This window comes from Eurytemora carolleeae, unplaced genomic scaffold (assembly GCF_000591075.1).
Source record: "Eurytemora carolleeae unplaced genomic scaffold, Eaff_2.0 scaffold1339, whole genome shotgun sequence".
Classification (NCBI taxonomy): domain Eukaryota; kingdom Metazoa; phylum Arthropoda; class Copepoda; order Calanoida; family Temoridae; genus Eurytemora; species Eurytemora carolleeae.
The window spans coordinates 64,145-85,926 of NW_019397227.1; the positions used below are offsets into that span (position 1 = coordinate 64,145).

Here is a 21,782-nt window from a genome sequence, read left to right on the forward strand (position 1 = left end):
CCAAGAAAAGCTTGGTAAATAGTGCAGGCAGTGAAGGACAGGATGGCACTGAACGTGTCCACAGTAAGTGTATACATGTTGGGATTTTTCGGTACAGACAGTACTAAACAACAGTACACTACCGAGAAGGTGTAAATACACCATTTTTCCATCTTCATAGTGGTCAGATAGATACTAGAATTGGTTAAACTGAGTTTACAACTTTATATTGTAACGTTATATCTATAGCCTGCTTCTCTTTACTCTTGACTACCTTTATGAATAAGAGAGAAAAATTAATAAATATCATGCATTGTTTCTTTTCTCTGTTATGATTGTGAATCTTGGTTGCTGAGTAACCGGAGATAAAGAGGCCAATGTGACCAATAATACTCTTTAATCATAGATTTAGTCTTAGACTCTGAATAAATGTCATTATTATTTATACAAAAAGGGGCTGATTAATTTCCAAAAACACTAATTTTCTAATCCCTACATTATGCAACCTGATGGTGCTATTTTTAATTTATTCTGTCAGATCTAGAAGAATTTACAGTCGATCTGTAGCATCATTATCATATAATGAATTAGATTAGATAATTAGAGATGGTAAATTTTCTTCATTACTGCCAGGCTTTAATTTGTGTTGCTCTTCAGTGTTCATGAAGCAGTTGTCACAGTGTGGATATCTTCCCTAAGCTTTATCTTTTTATGATTTTCTCTAATCAAAGGACGCCCAGTATTTCCTGGAATTTAATAAAATCGCCAATTCTGGGCAGAAATTCTAGATCTCTCGCATTGTTATGATTAATATGATGGAAATACCCATATATATTCTATGTTATCCAAGGGAGTAAATGAAAAAATTCTTTTTATAACATCACTTTAAGTGTTAGGTTTGGTTGGCGAGGGAGGGAATGCAACCTCCCCCACACAGCTTCCAAACCTCATTTTAACTATTTGCGGCAGTGCTTCCGAACCTCCCCCAAACAGTCTTCCTGGAAGGATCTTCCATTTATAATCGTCTATTTCTACTTAAAATGGGACTAATTTGATTATTTAAGCACGGTAGTCGATCTATAGTTTTCTTAACATTTATATAATATTTTTTTTACAATATATATATTAAAATAAATAACGATTTATTGTGATAAAATCAAAAAGTGATTATCATTTACAGTTAATTATGAAACAAAAAGATTATCGGTTCAGCAGTCTCTGGATATGAGGAATAGCAGATTTTCTATATTTTTCTGTCCTGACATGATTAACATGATACTGCTCCTGGTGGCGTAGTTGATGTTCATGTGGGTGAACTGCAGTAGGGAAGAGATGACGATGTTCAGAAGATTTAATACATATTTAATATATATATAGCAAATTTCAAAATGTTCAAAGTTTGGACAATTTTATGATGCATTTTACTTCTATTAAAAGTTAATGCTACTGCAGCCTTAGTTTTCAATTGATTTACTTTTTTGGATTTGCCTAAACTCAGATTTTCTAATCCTTATATATCATCGAAATCCAATGTCGTAGATATTATTACTACTAATTCGATCTAAGTTTTAAATATCGTGTGATAGGTGGCTAAGATTAGAAATTTAGGATTCTGGCAAAGACTTAGTTTGTTTGAAATCCAACCGAAGATTCAAGGTTTTTGTTTGCCCCATGTTAACGAAAATTTTTCATAGTTCAGTTCAGAATTGAAAAAGGGAAAGTCATGATAGAGAATAAAAGATTTTTTAAATTTTACACCGTCAATTAATTTAGTTGGAAGCAAACAGGTTTTTCATTCATTTTTTCTAAAGATTGCCTCCTGTATATTCATTTTTCTTCGGTTAAAGGGAATATAGACGTAATTTCACGTGACCCTCCATTTTTAAAGTAATCAGATAAAGTTTCTTTTAATGAATAATTCATCTTGATTCAGATANTCCTGAATCAGATAAAGTTTTTAATAATGAATAATTCATCCTGAATCAGATAAAGTTTTTAATAATGAATAATTCATCCTGAATCAGATAAAGTTCCTAATTATTTTCTGTTGGGAATCGGAAATTCCCTTCTATACATGAAATTAGTTCTTCAGTCCGCAGTCTTTTTCTTTCTGGCATTAAACCTTCCCTGCGGCCATGTCAGTCCCCACAAGAAAGTTAAATTTAATCTGTTTAGGGTTTCCAACGAAATTGATTTTTTAATTACGCGAAATTACGCGCAGATACGCAAAATTAGTGTTTATGCCTGTCCCAAAATAACTATAAAGGAGAAAGATAAAAAACAGAAGATGTGCCATGTTTACGTAGATTATTGTAATAGAAAATAATAAAAATAAATCAATTCTGTTTGTAAAACTAAATAAAGAAATACTAAAATATTTTGTTCTTCAGAATCTGTATAATTAATCTGATCTATTTTTTTAAATTAAGAATTACCGAAAGTTACACGAGCGGTGTACGTTGCACGGGTATATGCATTTCTGAGAATTAATATGTACCTTAATAATTACGGAATATTTTCGTATTATGTAATTTAACGTAATTACGCCTTAATTACGCGAAACTAGACTTTCTGTTCAACCAACCCTGGTTAGGCAGTTCCAAACTGCGTAGTAAATTGTGATTGCTTATTTGTAATATCTCATGCTTTGTAGTTGAATAAATATATGAATATGAATGAATGACAAGAAAGCTTATATGACATTTTTTATCTATTCATCATTTTGTTTACTTTTTTCATTTAATTATAAAATGAGTTTTTAATCTGTTTTTATTCGTCAATTTATCTATTCAGCCAAAATTAGTTTTTAAAGATTCGCATATGATTATTGATTTTTCCCCCAAATTGCATGTTTCTCAATATTTTTTATTTTTTGATCCTAACGGAAATTTGGACCACAAAATGGATTTTTTTTACACAACTTGATGCTGTTGTCATGTCCCCCCACCCCCCTCCACGTTCTAATGTCCCCTCTTTTTTTGCTTAATGAAACTATTTAGTAGTGCGGTTTTATGAAAACACTTAGTAAATTGTGCTTTTTAATCTGCATTTTAAATAAAACTATGTTTTCTCCCAAACCTGACCAAATATGTAAGCCCCCCCACCCCAAACCTGACCAAATATGTCTTCCCTCCCCCCATCTTTTTAAAATTACTTAACTATTAATTGTAAAGTGTTTATGTTTCTTAGCTGTTGTGTATATTTATAGACCTGCAAGGGGGTGAGAGGAGGACTACAAATTTTAGAAAGTAAAAAATTTAGTTTTATGAAAAATAAGCTATCAAGAGCTGACATAAAAAATATTCATCCATTTTATAAATTTTTAGTAAATTTACTCTGTAATAGTGCGTGTACTATTTCTATCCATCTAATTTACTGGATGCATCGACCAGTAGAGCAGACAATGTATGTTGACCCGCCCTCTGAGAGTTGTGACCGGCCTGTCCTGGCCAGCTGCCAACTTCAGTGCACAACTCCGTCTTACAGTGTCGCCTGTGATAGAGAGAGGAGAAGAGATATTAGTGCTTTAATACTATACAGTGATTAAGTCAAGGGGGGTGGGGGATATGCCAGTTAGACAGGAATATTCCAGCCAAGGCTATCGGCAGGCTTGTTGTCCCTTTTCTAAACGGTCAACCATGAAATGTTGACCGGTCGTTTGGTTGTTAGTGATACCATTGGCTTTGACGGTTGAGATCAAGGTATAACTATGGTGTACGTCTACGTCTGCAAGAGGTTCAAGGTGGCGATGGAGATGGTGAGCGGAAAGGATTCAGAGTGGATTTTAAACCTCGTCAAATTTTACCTGAAGCATCGACGGAAAGAGATGCAGAAACTAGAGAGGGCGGAGGTTAATCCTAAGAAGCGACTAAATACCTGCTCTTACGATTCCTCCTCTGATGTGTTTAAGATCAATCTAGTTTACAAGGACCAGAAAGGGGTTGACCAGGAACTCAAATGGATCATCAAGGTCACCAGGTCGGATATCAACGAAACCGCAAATATTCTGCTACGGCACGAAAAGCAGGTTTTCTCACGCCTCATCTCCGACCTGATTAATTCCATTAAACAGAAATCCACCTCCTTCACAGACGGGTCCCGTGTAAACTATAAGGATCTAATTCTAGTCCCAGAATACATCTACGACGAGACGACCCATGCGGCTGATGTGACCAGGAATGTTCTGGTTTTAGATAATCTAGAGGAGAAACAGTACTTTACTTTTACATCAGGGAATATACAGTTTATACAGATTAATCCAGAGATGAGAACTTTTGAATCGGCGGAATGCGTTAAACTTAGTTTTACCATTCCAAACTAACAGGGGGGAGGGGGAGGGGAGGATTTCAAATAGTTTATCAATATTTTTAAAGAAATTCTACACTTACCACAAATTCTGATATTAATTCCTAAATGTTATTAACCTTATAGTGTAAATCTTTGATATTTCGAACATAAACTTTTCGATTTAATTTAATTTATGGTTTGAAATATAAAAGGTTTACGGCAGTAGGCTGCAAAGATATAGGAATCCGAATTTTCGATATTGTTGCGAGTGTTTAGTTTCTTTCAGAAATTAAACCCCAAAATTTAAGAATTTATAAAACATTGTTACGATTTTTCTTGATCTCAAGTCAAGAAAATTTTTGAAAAATTTATTGCATGCTTTTACAAAAGTAAGGATTCCTTTTTTAACTCAAAAAGTTGTTATTAGATATATATATATATATATATTTGATATATATACAGAAGAAAAAAGATTTCCCAATGAATCATAGGCAAACTGAATCATTTTTTAAAACTGTTCTTTTATTGTAGAAATTCAAATAAAACATAAAAGTTATTTTTTTCCATTAAAGAATTTATTGTGGGTGGTAACCTAATACATTTATTTGGACGTCATGTTTTTTACAGACTTTTTTAATTGCGCTTTACGTTTATAAAATGGCATTTTAAAGTGACAAGTAAAAACTTGAATTTGTTTAATGTTTATTCTTTCTTTCATATTCTCGAAACAATTAATTGTTGTTAATTGAGGTTTCTACGTAAAAGTAAATGCAGTAGAGAAAACAAAGAATATTGTCAAAATTAACAGTTTTTAAGATATAATTGCTACGATATCTTCCTCATTCTTACTCAGATAAATATTCAAAGGGTACCTTTATAAATCGAACATGTCACACTTTAAATTAAAAGCACAGTTGAAATTCCGTCTTCAGTCACTTTAAGAAAAACTTTAATCTTATTTTTGTTGTTTTTTGCGTTGATTTAAACTCATTCTTGTATTTACAATGTGTGGAGCAGAAAGGCCTAAAAGCTATTATACCCTCCTCTCAGAGTTTAAATGTTAAAATGAATTTTTAACAAAACAAACTCAAAACAATGTAATCCTAGTTTTCATTTTCAATTTGTTTAAATAAACTCATTTTAGTTTTTAGAATTGCTAAGGGGACTTTGCACGAGATTTGAATTTACTATTTGATTTTAAAAGAGACTTAAAAAAACATTTATTTTATGTTTATAAAATGATGTATTTTGAATCTCTAAAAGGATTATTATTTTCAGTGATCCTGCATTTAATTTAATTCCACTCCATATTCACAAGGGTCCTTTAATCCCTTTTCTGAATAAGAATATGGAAATTGATGTTGTTTTTCTTGAAAAATATCATAATTTCCCTGAATTACTTTTACAGAGAAGCTCCAGTTAAAAACAGTTTAAAGGAACTGTAAACGTACTTTTAAGTGATCCTCAATTTCGACTGATTTTCAAATATATGGTGCCCTTAAACCCGTCAACTGCAGACCAAGAATAATAATATTCATGTTTCTTTTTTTAAATATAATTATTTTTAATTGGAACATCTCCAAAAAGGTGAATTGCGGATTTCTACTGACAGAAACAACGGGGTTAATTGTCTGAATTCATTACTCTTTAAGGTAGAAAAACGAAGATATCTTTTACATTATTGATCAGATAAAGGTTTAAAGGATATACCTTTAGTATAGAATACCCTTTTTTAAATGGTGGGTCACTGGAAATTATGACGATGTTTATGTTTATGTTTATGCTTATGTTTATGTATATTTGTATGTTTATGTTTATGTATATGTGTATGTTTATGTTTATGTTTATGTTTATGGGTTACAATTTTAAATCGGATATCCAACTCTTTATCTATGGGGGGGGGGGGCACTTGGCAATTGCCTTCCGGACTATTTAAATCTAAAAAAAATAAACTGGATACTTTGGTGGAGGTAGGATGCTTAAACCTCGCCCATTTCAAGTGCGCTGTGAAGACGATTGCTAAATTCCATGCAGTTGGTTTATGTCACAAACAGATGCTTTGGCATACCTTTGCCCAGCAGAGCAATCAGGCACAGGCCAGCAAATCATTCGAGGACGTTGAAGTCGAAGGTATGTAGGACAAAATATACTAAAGGACGTTGACGTCTAAGGTATGTAGGACAAAATATACTAGAGGACGTTGAAGTCTAAGGTATGTAGGACAAAATATACTAGAGGACGTTGAAGTCTAAGGTATGTAGGACAAAATATACTAGAGGACGTTGAAGTCGAAGGTTTGTAGGACAAAATATATTACAGGACGTTATAGTCAAAGTTCAGTAGTACAAAATATGGCTGAGGACGTTGAATTCGGAGGTATGTAGGACAAAATATACTATAGGACGTTGAAGTCGAGGGAATGAAGGACAAAATATACTAGAGGACGTTGAAGTCGAAGGTATGTAGGACAAAATATACTAGAGGACGTTGAAGTCTAAGGTATGTAGGACAAAATATACTAGAGGACGTTGAAGTTGAAGGTATGTAGGACAAAATATATTACAGGACGTTATAGTCAAAGTTCAGTAGTACAAAATATGGCTGAGGACGTTGAAGTCGGAGGTATGTAGGACAAAATATACTATAGGACGTTGGAGTCGAAGGAATGAAGGACAAAATATACTAGAGGACGTTGAAGTCGAAGGTATGTAGGACAAAATATGCTAGAGGACGTTGAAGTCGGAAGTATGTAGGACAAAATATACTAGAGGATGTTGAAGTCTAAAGTATGAAGGACAAAATATGCTAGAGGACGTTGAAGTCGAAGGTATGTAGGACAAAATGTACTAGAGGACGTTGAAGTCGAAGGTATGTAGGACAAAATATATTACAGGACGTTATAGTCAAAGTTCAGTAGTTCAAAATATGGCTGAGGACGTTGAAGTCGGAGGTATGTAGGACAAAATATACTAGAGGACGTTGAAGTCGAAGGAATGAAGGACAAAATATACTAGAGGACGTTGAAGTCGAAGGTATGTAGAACAAAATATGCTAGAGGACGTTGAAGTCGGAGGTATGTAGGACAAAATGTGCTAGAGGACGTTGAAGTCGAATGTATGAAGGACAAAATATGATAGAGGACGCTGAAGTCGAAGGTATATAGGACAAAATATACTAGAGGACGTTGAAGTGGAATATATGAAGGACAAAATATACTAGAGGACGTTGAAGTCGAATGTATGAAGGACAAAATATACTAGAGGACGTTGAAGTCGAATGTATGAAGGACAAAATATAATAGAGGACGCTGAAGTCGAAGGTATGTAGGACAAATTATTATGTTCGAAGGTACGTATGCAGGACAAATAATCTTATAGGTAGTAAAATAGACATGGACAACAAATTAATTAGTTTTTTTTAATCTTCACGATTTAGGACTTTCAATGGGCACCACAAAAATTTATGAAGGTACCAGCATTTCAAAACTGTATTTTGTAAAAGTTTGATTTTTATTAAACTGTATAACATTTTCATCCTAAGAGAAAACATAAGACAAAACGAAGCTTTTTTTTCCATATATCTTATCTGAGATAAAAGAACCAAATATCTTTTACGGACGTTTAGCTCAAAAGTAAGAAGGAAAAAATAGTATAGAGGACTATAGAATTCAAAAGGTAAATAGTATAGAGGACTTTAGAATTTAAAAGGTAAATAGGACAAAATAGTATAGAGAACTATAGAATTCAAAAGGTAACTAGGACAAAATAGTATGAATTTAAAAGGTAAATAGGACAAAATAGTATAGAGAACTATAGAATTCAAAAGGTAACTAGGACAAAATAGTATAGAGGACTTTAGAATTTAAAAGGTAACTAGGACAAAATAGTATAGAGGACTTTAGAATTTAAAAGGTAAATAGGACAAAACATTTCATAAGGCCGGAGTTGTCGAAAGTAAATAAAAAAAATATCAAAGATCAATATCAAAAGGTAATGATTACCATGGAAAAAACTTTACTTAAGAAATTCTTTAAAAATAATTTTCACTTTTAATTTTATGTTATCACTGTCGTTACTTTTGATGTTGATATACACAAAATGTTTTTAATTGTTAAAAAAATTAGCTGGAAAAATATAGGACAGGAGAGCCCTAAATTGTTCATATTCTGATTTCTCAGAAACCTTAATGACACCTAATGGAGATATTTAGATTTTTGTCTATATTTATATAAGATAAAAAACAAAATTATCTAGCTAAAGGTTTATTAGTATGAAGGTTTTCAAGATATAAACACAGACCAAATTTTGTAAATTTTTATTAACTGTACTTTAAAATGTCTCTTAATTTTCATTTTACTGGAACCCTGCACACAGCATTACATACAAACGGAAAAAAAATATTTTAATGGATATTTAAAGAATTCCGCACCAAATTCAATTTGTTTATAAACAGGGTTACCCACAAAGGATGAGACTGTAAAGATCCAAAAATCTAAAAATATGACGATTTGAAGCTTTCTTATGGTTTCTGCACTCATTTGAGTATTTTGATGGTTTACTAAATGATTAAGCACAGAAATAAACCAGTTTTGGCCTTAAAGAAATCTGAATGCAAGGAAATGGACTGAACAAATTCCGTAGAACTGTCTATGAAGTCTCATCCTTGTGGGTAACCCTGTATTCAATGGATTAAATATCCAGTCGATTAAAAGTAGTAGATCTAATTTCTCTCCTACTCATACATATCTTTGCACCATGTCGTTAACCTAATGATTTCTGACAAAGTTTGAAATTCCAAAGGTTTAAACCATCATGCTGCAAAGATAAAGAGATTGGTACCTTTAATTTTTAGCAAGTAATCTATTTTTTTTACTATTATATCAGAAGTTTTTTATCTGCTCTATTGTTAATTAATGAATATCTCCCACGTTTGTAAGACTTAAAGAATAGACAATTCACAATGGACAAGGAAGACGACATCTCGAAACTTGTATATTGTATTTTCATGTTGTTTTTATAGCAAATAATTTTACATTTGCGTTGAAATCAACTTATAAGGTAAAATTGGTCTGTGTACACTGCACTGTTGCTGTACGTGTTACATGTTCATTGGACTATTCGAAATTATAACTTAAGTTTGACAGTTGTCTTGCTATTCAACAGTTAGATAGATAGATAGATAGATAGATAGATAGATAGATAGATAGATAGATAGATCAATAGATAGATAGATAGATAGATAGATAGATAGATAGATAGATAGATAGATAGATAGATAGATAGATAGATAGATAGATAGATAGATAGATAGACAGATAGACAGATAGATAACGTTTATTGCTCAAAAATACATGTATCTATCTATACAGAACGAGTTTACAATTTACTTAATAATTATTTCAACAGTACAAGTACAAAGCAATTAGGTGGAATTAGCTCTTGGCTATTTGGATTATGTTTTCAATAATGATAACAAAACATTTCATTTAAACAGATTTCAGAGGAGAACTATTAGAGATCAGGGTGCGATTTTATTCTATGCAAAATAGTTTATACACTTGTTAGAATAACCAGATTTAAAAATAATTTTTTGACATGTACAAAACAAATATCAACATATATTAAAACAAATTTAATCAGTTTTAAAATTAATAACAATTCAGTTTATAACACATTTTAATATAATTTTCAAAAAGAGAGTTTAACATTTTTATATATAATTAGAGAGTTGCTTCTTTTTAAGTCAAGAGGCAGGTTATTCCACATCTTAAGAAGAGAGTTTAACGGTAAATACTGTAGAAAGCTCAATTTGATAATGTCAAGTTGGCAATGAAAAGATCTTTCAAAGTTTCCAAGGAGAGGAGGAAGGCCAACCACAACAATTTCTCGTCCGAGCCACATTCTCCTCATTTTCACGTCCGAGCCACCTCGAAATCCTCGTCCTTTCAAATCCTTCCAGATAAAACTATTTCTTAAGAATCAAGCCACGTTAGGGCATAAATGAAATATCAAATTTTTGTAAATCGAAAAATAAAGTTTCAATTGAATTAAAGATTTCACGTTTAATGTCTTTAAAAATGTTCACCTTTTTTACGCCCATTTTAAGATATTCCTGGTGTAGAATGCCGCAAATAAGTTTATAGAACTTCAATCTTTTTTGTTAACAATAGTTAAAACCATAGAATTTTTCCGGGTGGTTCCATTTGGAAAATTATAGGCAGAGGTATGCCGAATATTTTGCTATTTATTTTATATCACAAAGGTTAGCCATTATGGAGGCAGAAGAGATTTAAGTTTTACCTCAATAAAGTTTGACATCATTCTCATGGGTTTGAAGATTCCAACATGATATAATCATTGCAATACTTAGTCTATCCATATTTTATGCCCTAACGTGGCCAGATTTTTAAAAAATAGTTTTATCTTCAAGAATTGCAAACTTTTTAACACAAAATAATCGAAGGACGAGGATTCCGAGGTGGCTCGGACGAGAAAATGAGGAGAATGTGGCTTGGACGAGAAATTGTTGTGGCTGGCCTTCCTCACCTCTTCCATTTCAAAAATGTTTTCAAGAGAGAGAGGACGAAGTTTATTTGAATATTTATACATGAATATAGCTTGGTTAAAGTCTACCAGATCATTAATCTTTAAAATCTTAAACTTAAGGAAAAGAGGATCACTATGAGACATAGCATTTGAGTTATTAAATAATCTTATTCTGCGTTTCTGTTAAATGTGAATTTGTTTCATTTCTTTCTTCCCCAGGCTGAAATTCCATATTCTATATATGATCGAAATAAAGAGTTGTAAATGGTTAGTTTAATATTACTAGGAAGAATATTTTTTACACTTGACAAAGCAAAAACTGCACTGGATGCTTTGTTTTTAACCGACTTAAGATGATGGTTCTTGAAGATTTTCGTCTAAATGAACACCTACAAACTTAAAAGATTCATTTTTGCATCCAGTTCCTACTCTTTCTATATCTTTATTATCTATAAGAAGTTTAAGAGAGTTGAGATTTAAATCTTCTTTTTTCTTTTCGAAATGAAAATGAATATACTTGGTTTTAGACGCATTCAAAGTCAGTTTATTTGCTTTAAAAACCCGTCTTCAATTTTAGAGAGCTCAAAATTTTCCAAATCATATAAATATTGTAAGCTTTTTGAAGAAAGTAGCAGAGTTCTATGCGATTTGCTGATTTATTTTTTACAATATAAATTAATGTATCTAAATGATAAGTAAAAAACATTCTTATCATTGATAACTTTTATATTTATTCGGACTTTCTGTTTTAAAGTACAGCTTTCAGTAAAAATCCGCTTAGACACGAATTTCCCAGATTTCTCTGAATTTTACCCAATTTTACCTGTAGTAAGCTAGACGTTTCATCAATTAGAAAATATTACATGATATTTCAATATTCCTTTCAAAATTATCAGAATTTATCAATAAGCAGAAACTGAACTTTAATATTTTAAAATAAAAAAAAATTAAATTATTAGTGTTCTGCAAGGAGGATATTGCTTATTAACAAAAATCGTAGATTTTTAAAAATGATTTTTTGATAATTTCAGTTAGAAATTGTTTAAAATTTAAGTTAGAAAAAGTTTAACTTTTGATATAAAAACCCTTGCACTGTCACAAGCTGATTAAAAGGTTTGTTTTCAATACATTGTTTATCTGAAATGTTTAAAAGAAACCAAATTTAAAGGGATTGTAAGCGTAATAGTACCACAAAATGTGAATGTTCTTGACTCGAAAAGTGTTTAATTCTGATAATTTCTCAACTGCTTCTTGTAAGCAAAATATGCGCATTTCACTTTTGCCAATAAAATTAAATAAACAAAAACACGGAGATCTAATTCATACAATTGATTAGACACAGCTTTAAAGGATACCGTTGTAAATCGGGCATTGTCACCTCTGCATGGAGGGGTACTTGAGACTACGCTTACTGCCCCTTTAAAGGGACAGACCGGCTATGTAAGGTAGTTAAACTGAGTATGCAGTGTTGTGGGCAAATTCTTTAGGATTCATTTGAGATATATAAAACGTTTCAACGATGTATAATTACTGAGTTTGAGTACATAGTCCATGTTTAAAATCAATGCTAGAATAAATCATTTCGTTTTCATCATTAAATCGAATTTATTATTTTCAATGAATTTTTTCCGCAGATTTTTTAAAAATTCTTCAATAAAAATTTCAGAAAATCTGTAGAAAATCTTTGTGAATAATCAGAGATTATTGAAACAAATAATTGCATAAGATTACTTATTTTCGATGATAAGATTTATTCTTTATTTAATAATTAAAAAAAAAACAATTCTAAAAACGTATCCACCCAAAAGTACGATTTTGAACGTCGACTTTGCGCTCAATCTTAGGATTTACAGATCTTTAAAAAGTTTTATATGTCTCAAATGAATCCTAAACAACACTGCATACTCAGTTCAACTACCTTACATAGCCGGTCTGTCCCTTCAATTAAAAGTTTTGTTGATTTCTAGAACGGAAACTACTATAAAAAGTATAGAAAATTTCGAAATATGCGGAGACAGAAAAAATAATGTTATCTTTAAATCAATTGAAAATGTCGATATCTAAAAATAGCCTGATATTCAATAGTAGAGCGGGAACCAAAACCACGGGAATTCTAATTTTTGAACTTTTAACACTTTTAAAGATATATCAGTTGTAACAATTGCGAAATTAAGACATTTCATTAGTAAAATATGGAATAACAAAGACAAGTTTTATTTCACAGTTTTTGGATATAAAATAGTAAGATGTACAATTAGCAACAGAGTAGAGAATATTATATAGAGGGCTCATACCGTATTAATATAATGTACTGCGTATAATTTGAGAATATTATATAGAGGGATCATACCGTATCGTATAATTTGAGAATATTATATAGAGGGCTCATACCGTATTAATATAATGTACTGCGTATAATTTGAGAATATTATATAGAGGGATCATACCGTATTAATATAATGTACTGCGTATAATTTGAGAATATTATATAGAGGGATCATACCGTATTAATATAATGTACTGCGTATAATTTGAGAATATTATATAGAGGGGTCATACCGTATTAATATAATGTACTGCGTATAATTTGAGAATATTATATAGAGGGCTCATACCGTATTAATATAATGTACTGCGTATAATTTGAGAATATTATATAGAGGGATCATACCGTATTAATATAATGTACTGCGTATAATTTGAGAATATTTACATTAATCTCATACTTTGTGGCTAAACCCTGGATATCAATAATACAAAGTTTTTATATAAATAATGACAATTTTCAGGAAAACTACTTGCTTAGTCGACATTTAAAAATAACATAATAATTAACAGAATTATTATTATGTTGATTTATTTAAACATAAAGATAAAGATGCAAAAAAATTTGTTTAGATAATAGTGATATGATATTGATAATTATAGTATTGTGTAATCATAATAATGATAATAATAATAATAATAATAATAATAATATTATTATTATCTAGGAGAAAACAAGATTCTAGTGGGACGGGATGGACTCTTTGCCAGGTTTCCATTCCTCTCTGAGAAAAGATTAACCATGAACCATCTCATATCCAACAGGTAACTATCTTATATATATTAAACCTATCTAGAGAAGCTACGTGGTCACCAAGTCATAAAGGTCTTATCGCATACATTTAACCTTCTTCTGTTGTCTAGTTAGCAGTGAACCACATATTTTATATTTATGACTCTTGAAACAATAATTACAGAATTAGAGTTCGTATTGTGTTCAGTGTCTCTGTCTAAGCCTGAAACGAAAAAAATGAATATAAAATAAAAAAGAATCCTGCAAAAATCAAATAAAACTTTTTGTAGAAACTTGTTTAAAAATTAATTTTATGGAAAGTGGCAAGTTCAGAAAACGACGCAATAGATCTTGCAGGTTATTAACAACGCAATTAGGTTTTTAAAAAAGCAATAAAAACTCGGATATTGCATTTTTTGTCCATTACGCTTCTAGTTTTTTTTTCTAGTATCTCGAAGGCATTTTTCTTATCAATTCTTCTGTCACTTAGATGGAATTGCAAGATCCTTAAACTTTTGACATTTTTGGAATTTTATTTCAAGCTCTCAGCCAGGATCAACAAAAACAATTAACCTTGAAAAAAGCACAATAAAACAAGGGCATATATTGGGAGGGGGGGGGGGCTCGGGGGAATATTTTATCCTTTGCTTTTAAACTCAAGGTGTTTAACGAGTCCGCCCCCCCCTTCGTTCTGTCTCCGCCCCTTCAATAAAACTTCAAATGAGAATGAGAACATGAAAATTCATTTAAGCTTTGCAACCTACGTGACTTTGGACATTTTTCGGGACATCAAATATAAAAACAACAAATTAAAATTGTAAAAATAAGTTTTTGTAGGATATTGAGAATTTAATTTAATAACACTATGTATAGTGCAAGATAATCATATTTATGTACAAGTTAACAATATCTATGTACAGGCTAATAATATTTATGTACAGGCTAATAATATTTATTTACAGGCTAATAATATTTATGTACAGGCTAATAATATTTATTTACAGGCTAATAATATGTATGTACAGGCTAATAATATTTATGTACTTGCTAATAATATTTATGTACAGGCTAATAACATTTATATACAGGCTAATAACATTTATGTACTATGTATAGTGCAACATAATCATATTTATGTACAAGTTAATAATATCTATTTACAGGCTAATAATATTTATATACTGGCTAATCATATTTATTCACAGGCTATTAATATCTATGCACATTGTACAGGCTAATAATATTTATGTACAAGCCAATATTATTTATGTACAAGCCAATATTATTTATGTAAAGACTAATACTACTTATGTACAGGCGAAGAATATTTATGAAGAGGCTAATAACATCTATGTACAGGCTAAAAAATGTTTATGTACAGGCTAATACTATTTATTGGACAGGCAGATCATATTTATTTACTAGCTAATAATATGTATGTAACAATATTTTGTGTACAGGCTAATACTATTTATGTACAGGCTGACAATATTATGTACTAAGCTAATGATATTTATGGACAGGCTGATAATATGTATGTACAGGCTAGTAATATTTCTGTAAAGGCTAACAATATGTATGTACAGGCTAATAATATTTATGTAAAGGCTAAAAAAATGTATGTACAGGTTAATAATATGCATATACACTTACAAGCTAATATTTATGTAGAGGCTAAAAATATTCATGTACAGGCTAACAATATTTATGTTCAAGCTAATCATATTTATGTACAGGCTAATCATATTTATGTACAGGCTAATAATATTATGTACAGGCTAACAATATTTATGTACAGGCTAAAAATAAGTACGTACAGGTTAACAATATTCATGTACAGGCTAATAATATTTATGCACAGGCTAACAATATTTATGTACAGGCTGAAAATATTTATGTACAAACTAACAATATTTCTGTAGAGGCTATTAATATGTATGTACAGGCAAACAATATTTATGTACAGACTAACAACATTTATGTACAGGCAAACATTCCTGACCATGTACCAAGAATTCCTGATGTGTTTCCCGAAGGAGGAATACTTACTCGACATATTCCAGTACATTAGAATATCAGCTGATGACATTTTAGGTCTCAACGAAAAAGAGGTAAGAACATATTTTTACAGGATCAGGTCGCAAATTAAGCTTTTTTCTTAAAGGGAGAGTTAACAAGGTTTTGCAATCTTTGATTTGTTTAAAGGGAAACACAAAAATCAATTTCTGTGATATAAAGAGTCTTGTGCCACGTTTCAAAATAAAGTGGTTTAATATTTTCGTAGATTTCTATCAAGAAATCTAACACCTGCCTCAAATTCTAAGTTTTTTCCATCCCTGATGGTGTAAACCTGTTATATTTCGAACTTTGACTAAAAATATACAGTGTGGTATTAGAAAGTTAGATTTTGATGAGAGTAATCTGTTTCTTTTCAAAATTATTTTTATATTTGTTTTGTGTAGGATGATAGTTCTCCAGAACACCCTCTGGACTCTATAGCTGTTGGTATCCTGGAGGCCAGGAGCTTTCTCTTCTTTTATGACGAGGACGAGGACAAGGAGAACAAGGCCACCAAACCAACCAAGGTTCAACGGTCACACAGTGACCGGGCTTCATCCAGGAAAAACTACGAAACCCAAAAGTCCGTTCAAAAACATGATTCCTTAAATAATAATATAATCAAAGATTCTCATATGAAGTCCAAATGCCCGAAAATAGACACAAACGGCCGAAGTGACAAACCTCCGATTAAGATAAAAGTCCAAAACAAGTTTTTCCAGCATGTAAAAAAATCTCAAGACGATGAGGTGGTCCCACCCTTACAGCTGAAGAAAAAGGATGGGCCCCGAAACCCCAACGCTAAACCTCTCCGTGCTGCCCTGGTGAACGCCAAGTATGTAACGTACACCCGGATCACCAACGACCTCGCCGTTCTGTTTTTCACGAGCGGGAACTCGATGCTCCGGCGGTTCTACATGATAAAGATGGTGGAGACCTTCGCGGAGACACTGGGGATAACTCTGAGCAACTTGGGAATAGATACCGATATGTTCCATCTCAGTTGGACCAATTTCGTCAAGGAGTTTCAGACCCACATCCTATACGGGTTTCTAGTCGGGGTCCTCGTCGCTATGGCGAATACCGACGTGAAGGAGTTGAATGATTTGATCAAAGAGTCAGGAAGGACAAGCACAGTAGTGGTTGACGGTCCAACAACTAAAGCAGAGGACGCAGAGTTTAACAATAGGTAAGGACGCACAATTCTTTTTTTGCATGGCAAAAAGTTTTTTCCCTTGGTTTCATAAAAATCTATACTTTGCTCTTTTTGCGTCTTTACTCTAAAAATAATGTTACGCAAAAGTTTAAATATGCATCTCTAATTTATATTGTATTTACCCAAAATGCACGCATTTTCTTGAAATTCCTGTCCGACTCCATTTTATTATATTGTTTGCAGCGCGGCTGTATTTTGTCACAATTAGGAGTGTTTTATTTGCGGCATTGTTGGCCATTTAGAGGATCTTGTACTTTTAACCTTGAAAATTTGAAATTGAAATTAAAAATAGAGAATCCGGCCGAAACAAGAACTCGGCTTTCTCTCACATTATTTTGTTTTTTTGCTGTGTTGTTTAAAAAACACAGGGCACAAGATATTGGGCCTATCTGAAGCCAATAATACACAAATTATGTCAGTCAAAAATTAGAAACAAAACATGAAATTTCATAAGCAAAACTTAGTTTTTTGTTTATGCCTCAACTGTGGTCTGACTTTTATTACTTGATATTACGTTTATAGTTTATATGTATACGTTTAGAAAATAAAATATATGTAAATTAAATAACCAAAACTAAAAAAAAGAGAGTAGTAAATATTTTCCTGCTTGTATTCTGCTGGTATTCTGCTGGTATTCTGCTTGTATTCTGCTTGTATTCTGCTTGTATTCTACTTGTATTCTACTTGTATTCGGCTTGTATTCGGCTTGTATTCGAATTGTATTCTACTTGTATTCTGCTTGTATTCTACGTGTTTTCTGCTTGTATTCTACTTGTATTCTACTTGTATTCTACTTGTATTCTACTTGTATTCTACTCGTATTCTGCTTGTACTCAGCTTGTATTCTGCTTGCATTCTGCTTGCATTCTGCTTGTATTCTGCTTGTATTCTGCTTGTATTCGGCTTGTATTCTGCTTGTATTCTGCTAGTATTCTACTTGTATTCTGCTTGTATTCTGCTTTTATTCTGCCTGTATTCTGCTTGTATTCTACTTGTATTCTGCTTGTATTCTACTTGTATTCTACTTGTATTCTGCTTGTATTCTGCTTGTATTCTGCTTGTATTCGGCTTGTATTCTACTTGTATTCTGCTTGTATTCTTCTTGTATTTTGCTTGTATTCTACTTGTATTCTAATTGTATTCTACTTGTATTCTATTTGTATTCTACTTGTATTCTACTTGTATTCTACTCGTATTCTGCTTGTACTCTGCTTTTATTCTGCTTGTATTCTGCTTGTATTCTGCTTGTATTCGCCTTGTATTCTACTTTTATTCTGCTGATATTCTACCTGTATTCTGCTTGTATTCTACTTGTATTCTACTTATATTCTATTTGTATTCTACTCGTATTCTGATTGTACTCTGCTTGTATTCTGCTTGCATTCTGATTGTATTCGGCTTGTATTCTGCTTGTATTATGCTTGTATTCTGCTTGTATTCTGCTTGTATTCTACTTGTATTCGGCTTGTATTCTGCTTGTATTCTGCTAGTATTCTACTTGTATTCTGCTTGTATCCTGCTTGTATTCTGCTTGTATTCTGCTTGTATTCGGCTTGTATTCTACTAGTATTCTACTTATATTCTGCTTGCATTCTGCTTGTATTCTGATTGTATTCTATGCTTGTATTCTACTTGTATTCTACTTGTATTCTAATTGTATTCTGCTTGTATTTTGCTTGTATTCGGCTTGTACTCTACTGGTATTCTGTTTGTATTCTGCTTGTATTCTGCTTGTATTCTACTTGTATTCGGCTTGTATTCTGCTTGTATTCTTCTTGTATTCTACTTGTATTCTGCTTGTATTCTGCTTGTATTCTACTTGTATTCTGCTTGTATCCTGATTGTTTTCTGCTTGTATTCTGCTTGTATTCTGCTTGTGTTCTGCTTGTATTCTACTTGTATTCTGCGTGTATTCTACTTGTATTCTGCTTGTATTCTGCTTGTATTCTGCTTGTATTCTGCTTGTATTCTGCTTGTATTCTGCTAGTATTCTGCTTGTATTATACTAGTTTTCTGCTTGTATTCTGCTTGTAATCTACTTGTATTCTACTTGTATTCTGCTTGTATCCTGCTTGTATTCTACTTAATGTCAGTATTAAAGGATACCATATCGTAAATCGGACATGCCACTCTATATATCGAGAATCACATGAAATTACGTCCACTGTCCCTTTAACCACCTTGTTCCTTAGGTTTGTAAAGCTTGGTGGAGAAAGAATAAGTTTCCTCCTGGAGATGATGAAGGATATGGCCGCATACGTCGAGTCCAAGGACTTTGAGTTGGGGCTTCCCGTCACCAACTTCGCAAGGTATCACGAGCTCTGGTCAATGCAGGACGAGGGAGGGGAGGCGGAGAGCAGTTACGAGGAGGAGGAAGAGGAGGAGCAGGAGGTGGAGGAGGAGGAAGAATAGTTCGAGGGGCGGATTAAAACTTTTGTTTGATAACTTCGAGGGGGAAAAAAGACAGAAACTTGATTCTTAAAATTTATACATGTAATTGTAATATGAAAACTTTGTGATATTGTACAGTAGCAATATATGTACACACTTATAGCTTATGTACTCTACTGTTTTGTGTTGTACTTTATATTACTCGACCGCGTAACAGTACATGGAATTATTCCAAATCTAAAGTAAAATTATGATATCTAAATTTAGAAATACAAATAGAAAAAAAACCTTAAACTTTTCTCTTTCACTTGACTTTATTGCCGATTCAAAAGTACAAAAAAATATATTAATTTTACCAACATTTCCCGTCTTTGCCAGTTTTTGGTTTATCTAAAAGTGCTTATGTAATGTGTGTGAGTACTGGGAATTGCCGAAAAACGTCAGAAATTTCTAAATGTTTTAAATTATGCATCGATTCTTCGAAATATTTTGCTATACTAACTAGCAATGTGCAACTAAAAAATGACATTTCTTAAATGTAATGAATATGGATTTCAGATGTATATAATAATATAAATTGTAAACTTCAATTGTAAAATCTTAAAATGTCTTTTATACTAATATTTTTATTGCATTACGTTATTATTAAAGTAAATTAACTTTTATCATGTTTATCATTTAAATAAATATTATGAAGTCTGCAAAACAAGATTCAGTTAGATACTCTAAAGTTATTTTTAAGTCACTTTAAAGTGACTTTTAAGTCACTTTTAACTGTGTTGTTAGTATTCCTCGAAAGTCTCAACTTAATTTTAATGGAAAAAGATTTATCCATCTATCCATCTATTCATCTATTCATCTATCCCCTTTCATTTCTATCTATTTTTCTCTCTCTATAAACCTGTTTATCTATCCTATCCTATCTTTCAATCTATATATCTAACAATCAATTATATCTATGTGTATATTCTATTTTCTATCTGTTTATTTTTTATTCTTTTTACATATCTATCTATCTATTTATCTATCTGTCAACCTATCTATTCATCAATTCTATCTATCTGTCTATCCATCTATCTCTCCTAACTATCTATCTATCTATCCTATCCATTTATCCATCCTGTCTTTCTATCTATCCTATATATCTATCCTGGCTATCTTTCTAGCCTGTCTATCCAATCTGTCTTTCTAACTTTTCTGTTTATCTTTCTATATATATATCTATCCTCTCTACCCCGTCTATATATCTTACTATCTATCTATCCTGCATATCTATCTATTTATTCTACATATCTATATATATATCCTATTTATCTATCTATCTATCCTATCTATCCATCTTTACCTCTCGGAAACGTCAAGCTTTCCTTCAATACTAGAAAATTTATTTTATTCTCGCGTCAGCGTTATTCTAGATATTCTAGATATTCTTAATGTTCTAGATATTCTAGATATTCTAGATATTCTAAATATTCTAGATGTTCTAGATATCCTAGATATCCTTAATGTTTTAGATATTCTTAATGTTCTAGATATTCTTAATGTTCTAGATATTCCTTATGTTCTAGATATTCTTAATGTTCTAACTATCCTTAATGTTCTAGATATTCTTAATGTTCTAGATATTCTTAATGTTCTAGATATTCTTAATGTTCTAAATGTTCTTATTGTTCTAGATATTCTAAGTATTCTAGATATTCTAAGTATTCTAGATATTCTAAGTATTCTAGATATTCTAAGTATTCTAGATATTCTTGTTATTCTTAATTTTCTAGATATTTTAGACATTCTAGATATTCTAGATATAATCTAAATATTCTAGATATTTTAGACATTCTAGATATTCTAGATATATTTTAGATATTCTAGATATTCTAGATATCTAGATATTCTGAATATTCTAGGTATTCTAGATTTCTAGACATTCTAGATTTCTAGATATTCTAGATTTCTAGATATTCTAGATTTCTAGATATTCTAGATATTCTAGATTTCTTGATATTCTAAATATTCTGGATATTCTAGATGTTTTAGATATTCTTAATGTTCTAGATATTCTAGATTTCTAGATATTTTGATATTCTGGATATTTTAGATATTATGGATATTCTAGATACTTAAGATATTCTTAATGTTATAGATATTCTATATACTCTAGATATTCTAGATATTCTAGATATTCTGGATATTCTAAATATTCTAGATGTTAGATATTATAGATATTCTGGATATTATAGATATTCTATAT

General features: G+C 31.4%; 1 protein-coding gene across 1 annotated transcript; it reads left to right on the forward strand.

Annotated features, from left to right (window-relative positions):
• Positions 1-3,450: 3,450 nt before the first annotated feature.
• LOC111712868 (uncharacterized) lies at positions 3,451-20,142 on the forward strand. Its single transcript, XM_023487612.1, has 6 exons — positions 3,451-4,211; positions 6,241-6,396; positions 13,805-13,901; positions 15,857-15,980; positions 16,332-17,116; positions 19,336-20,142. The coding sequence occupies exons 1-6, from the start codon at positions 3,689-3,691 to the stop codon at positions 19,553-19,555; spliced, it is 1,905 nt and encodes a 634-aa protein (XP_023343380.1). The 5' UTR covers positions 3,451-3,688; the 3' UTR covers positions 19,556-20,142.
• The last annotated feature ends 1,640 nt before the right edge of the window (positions 20,143-21,782 follow it).

Coding starts and splice junctions, on each gene's coding strand:
- LOC111712868 (XM_023487612.1), top strand. CDS start 3,689: ATGGTGTACGTCTACGTCTGCAAGAGGTTCAAGGTGGCGATGGAGATG. Junction 4,212..6,240: donor GTACTTTACTTTTACATCAG/GGAATATACAGT, acceptor TGGTGGAGGTAG/GATGCTTAAACCTCGCCCAT. Junction 13,902..15,856: donor AACCATCTCATATCCAACAG/GTAACTATCTTA, acceptor ATTTATGTACAG/GCAAACATTCCTGACCATGT.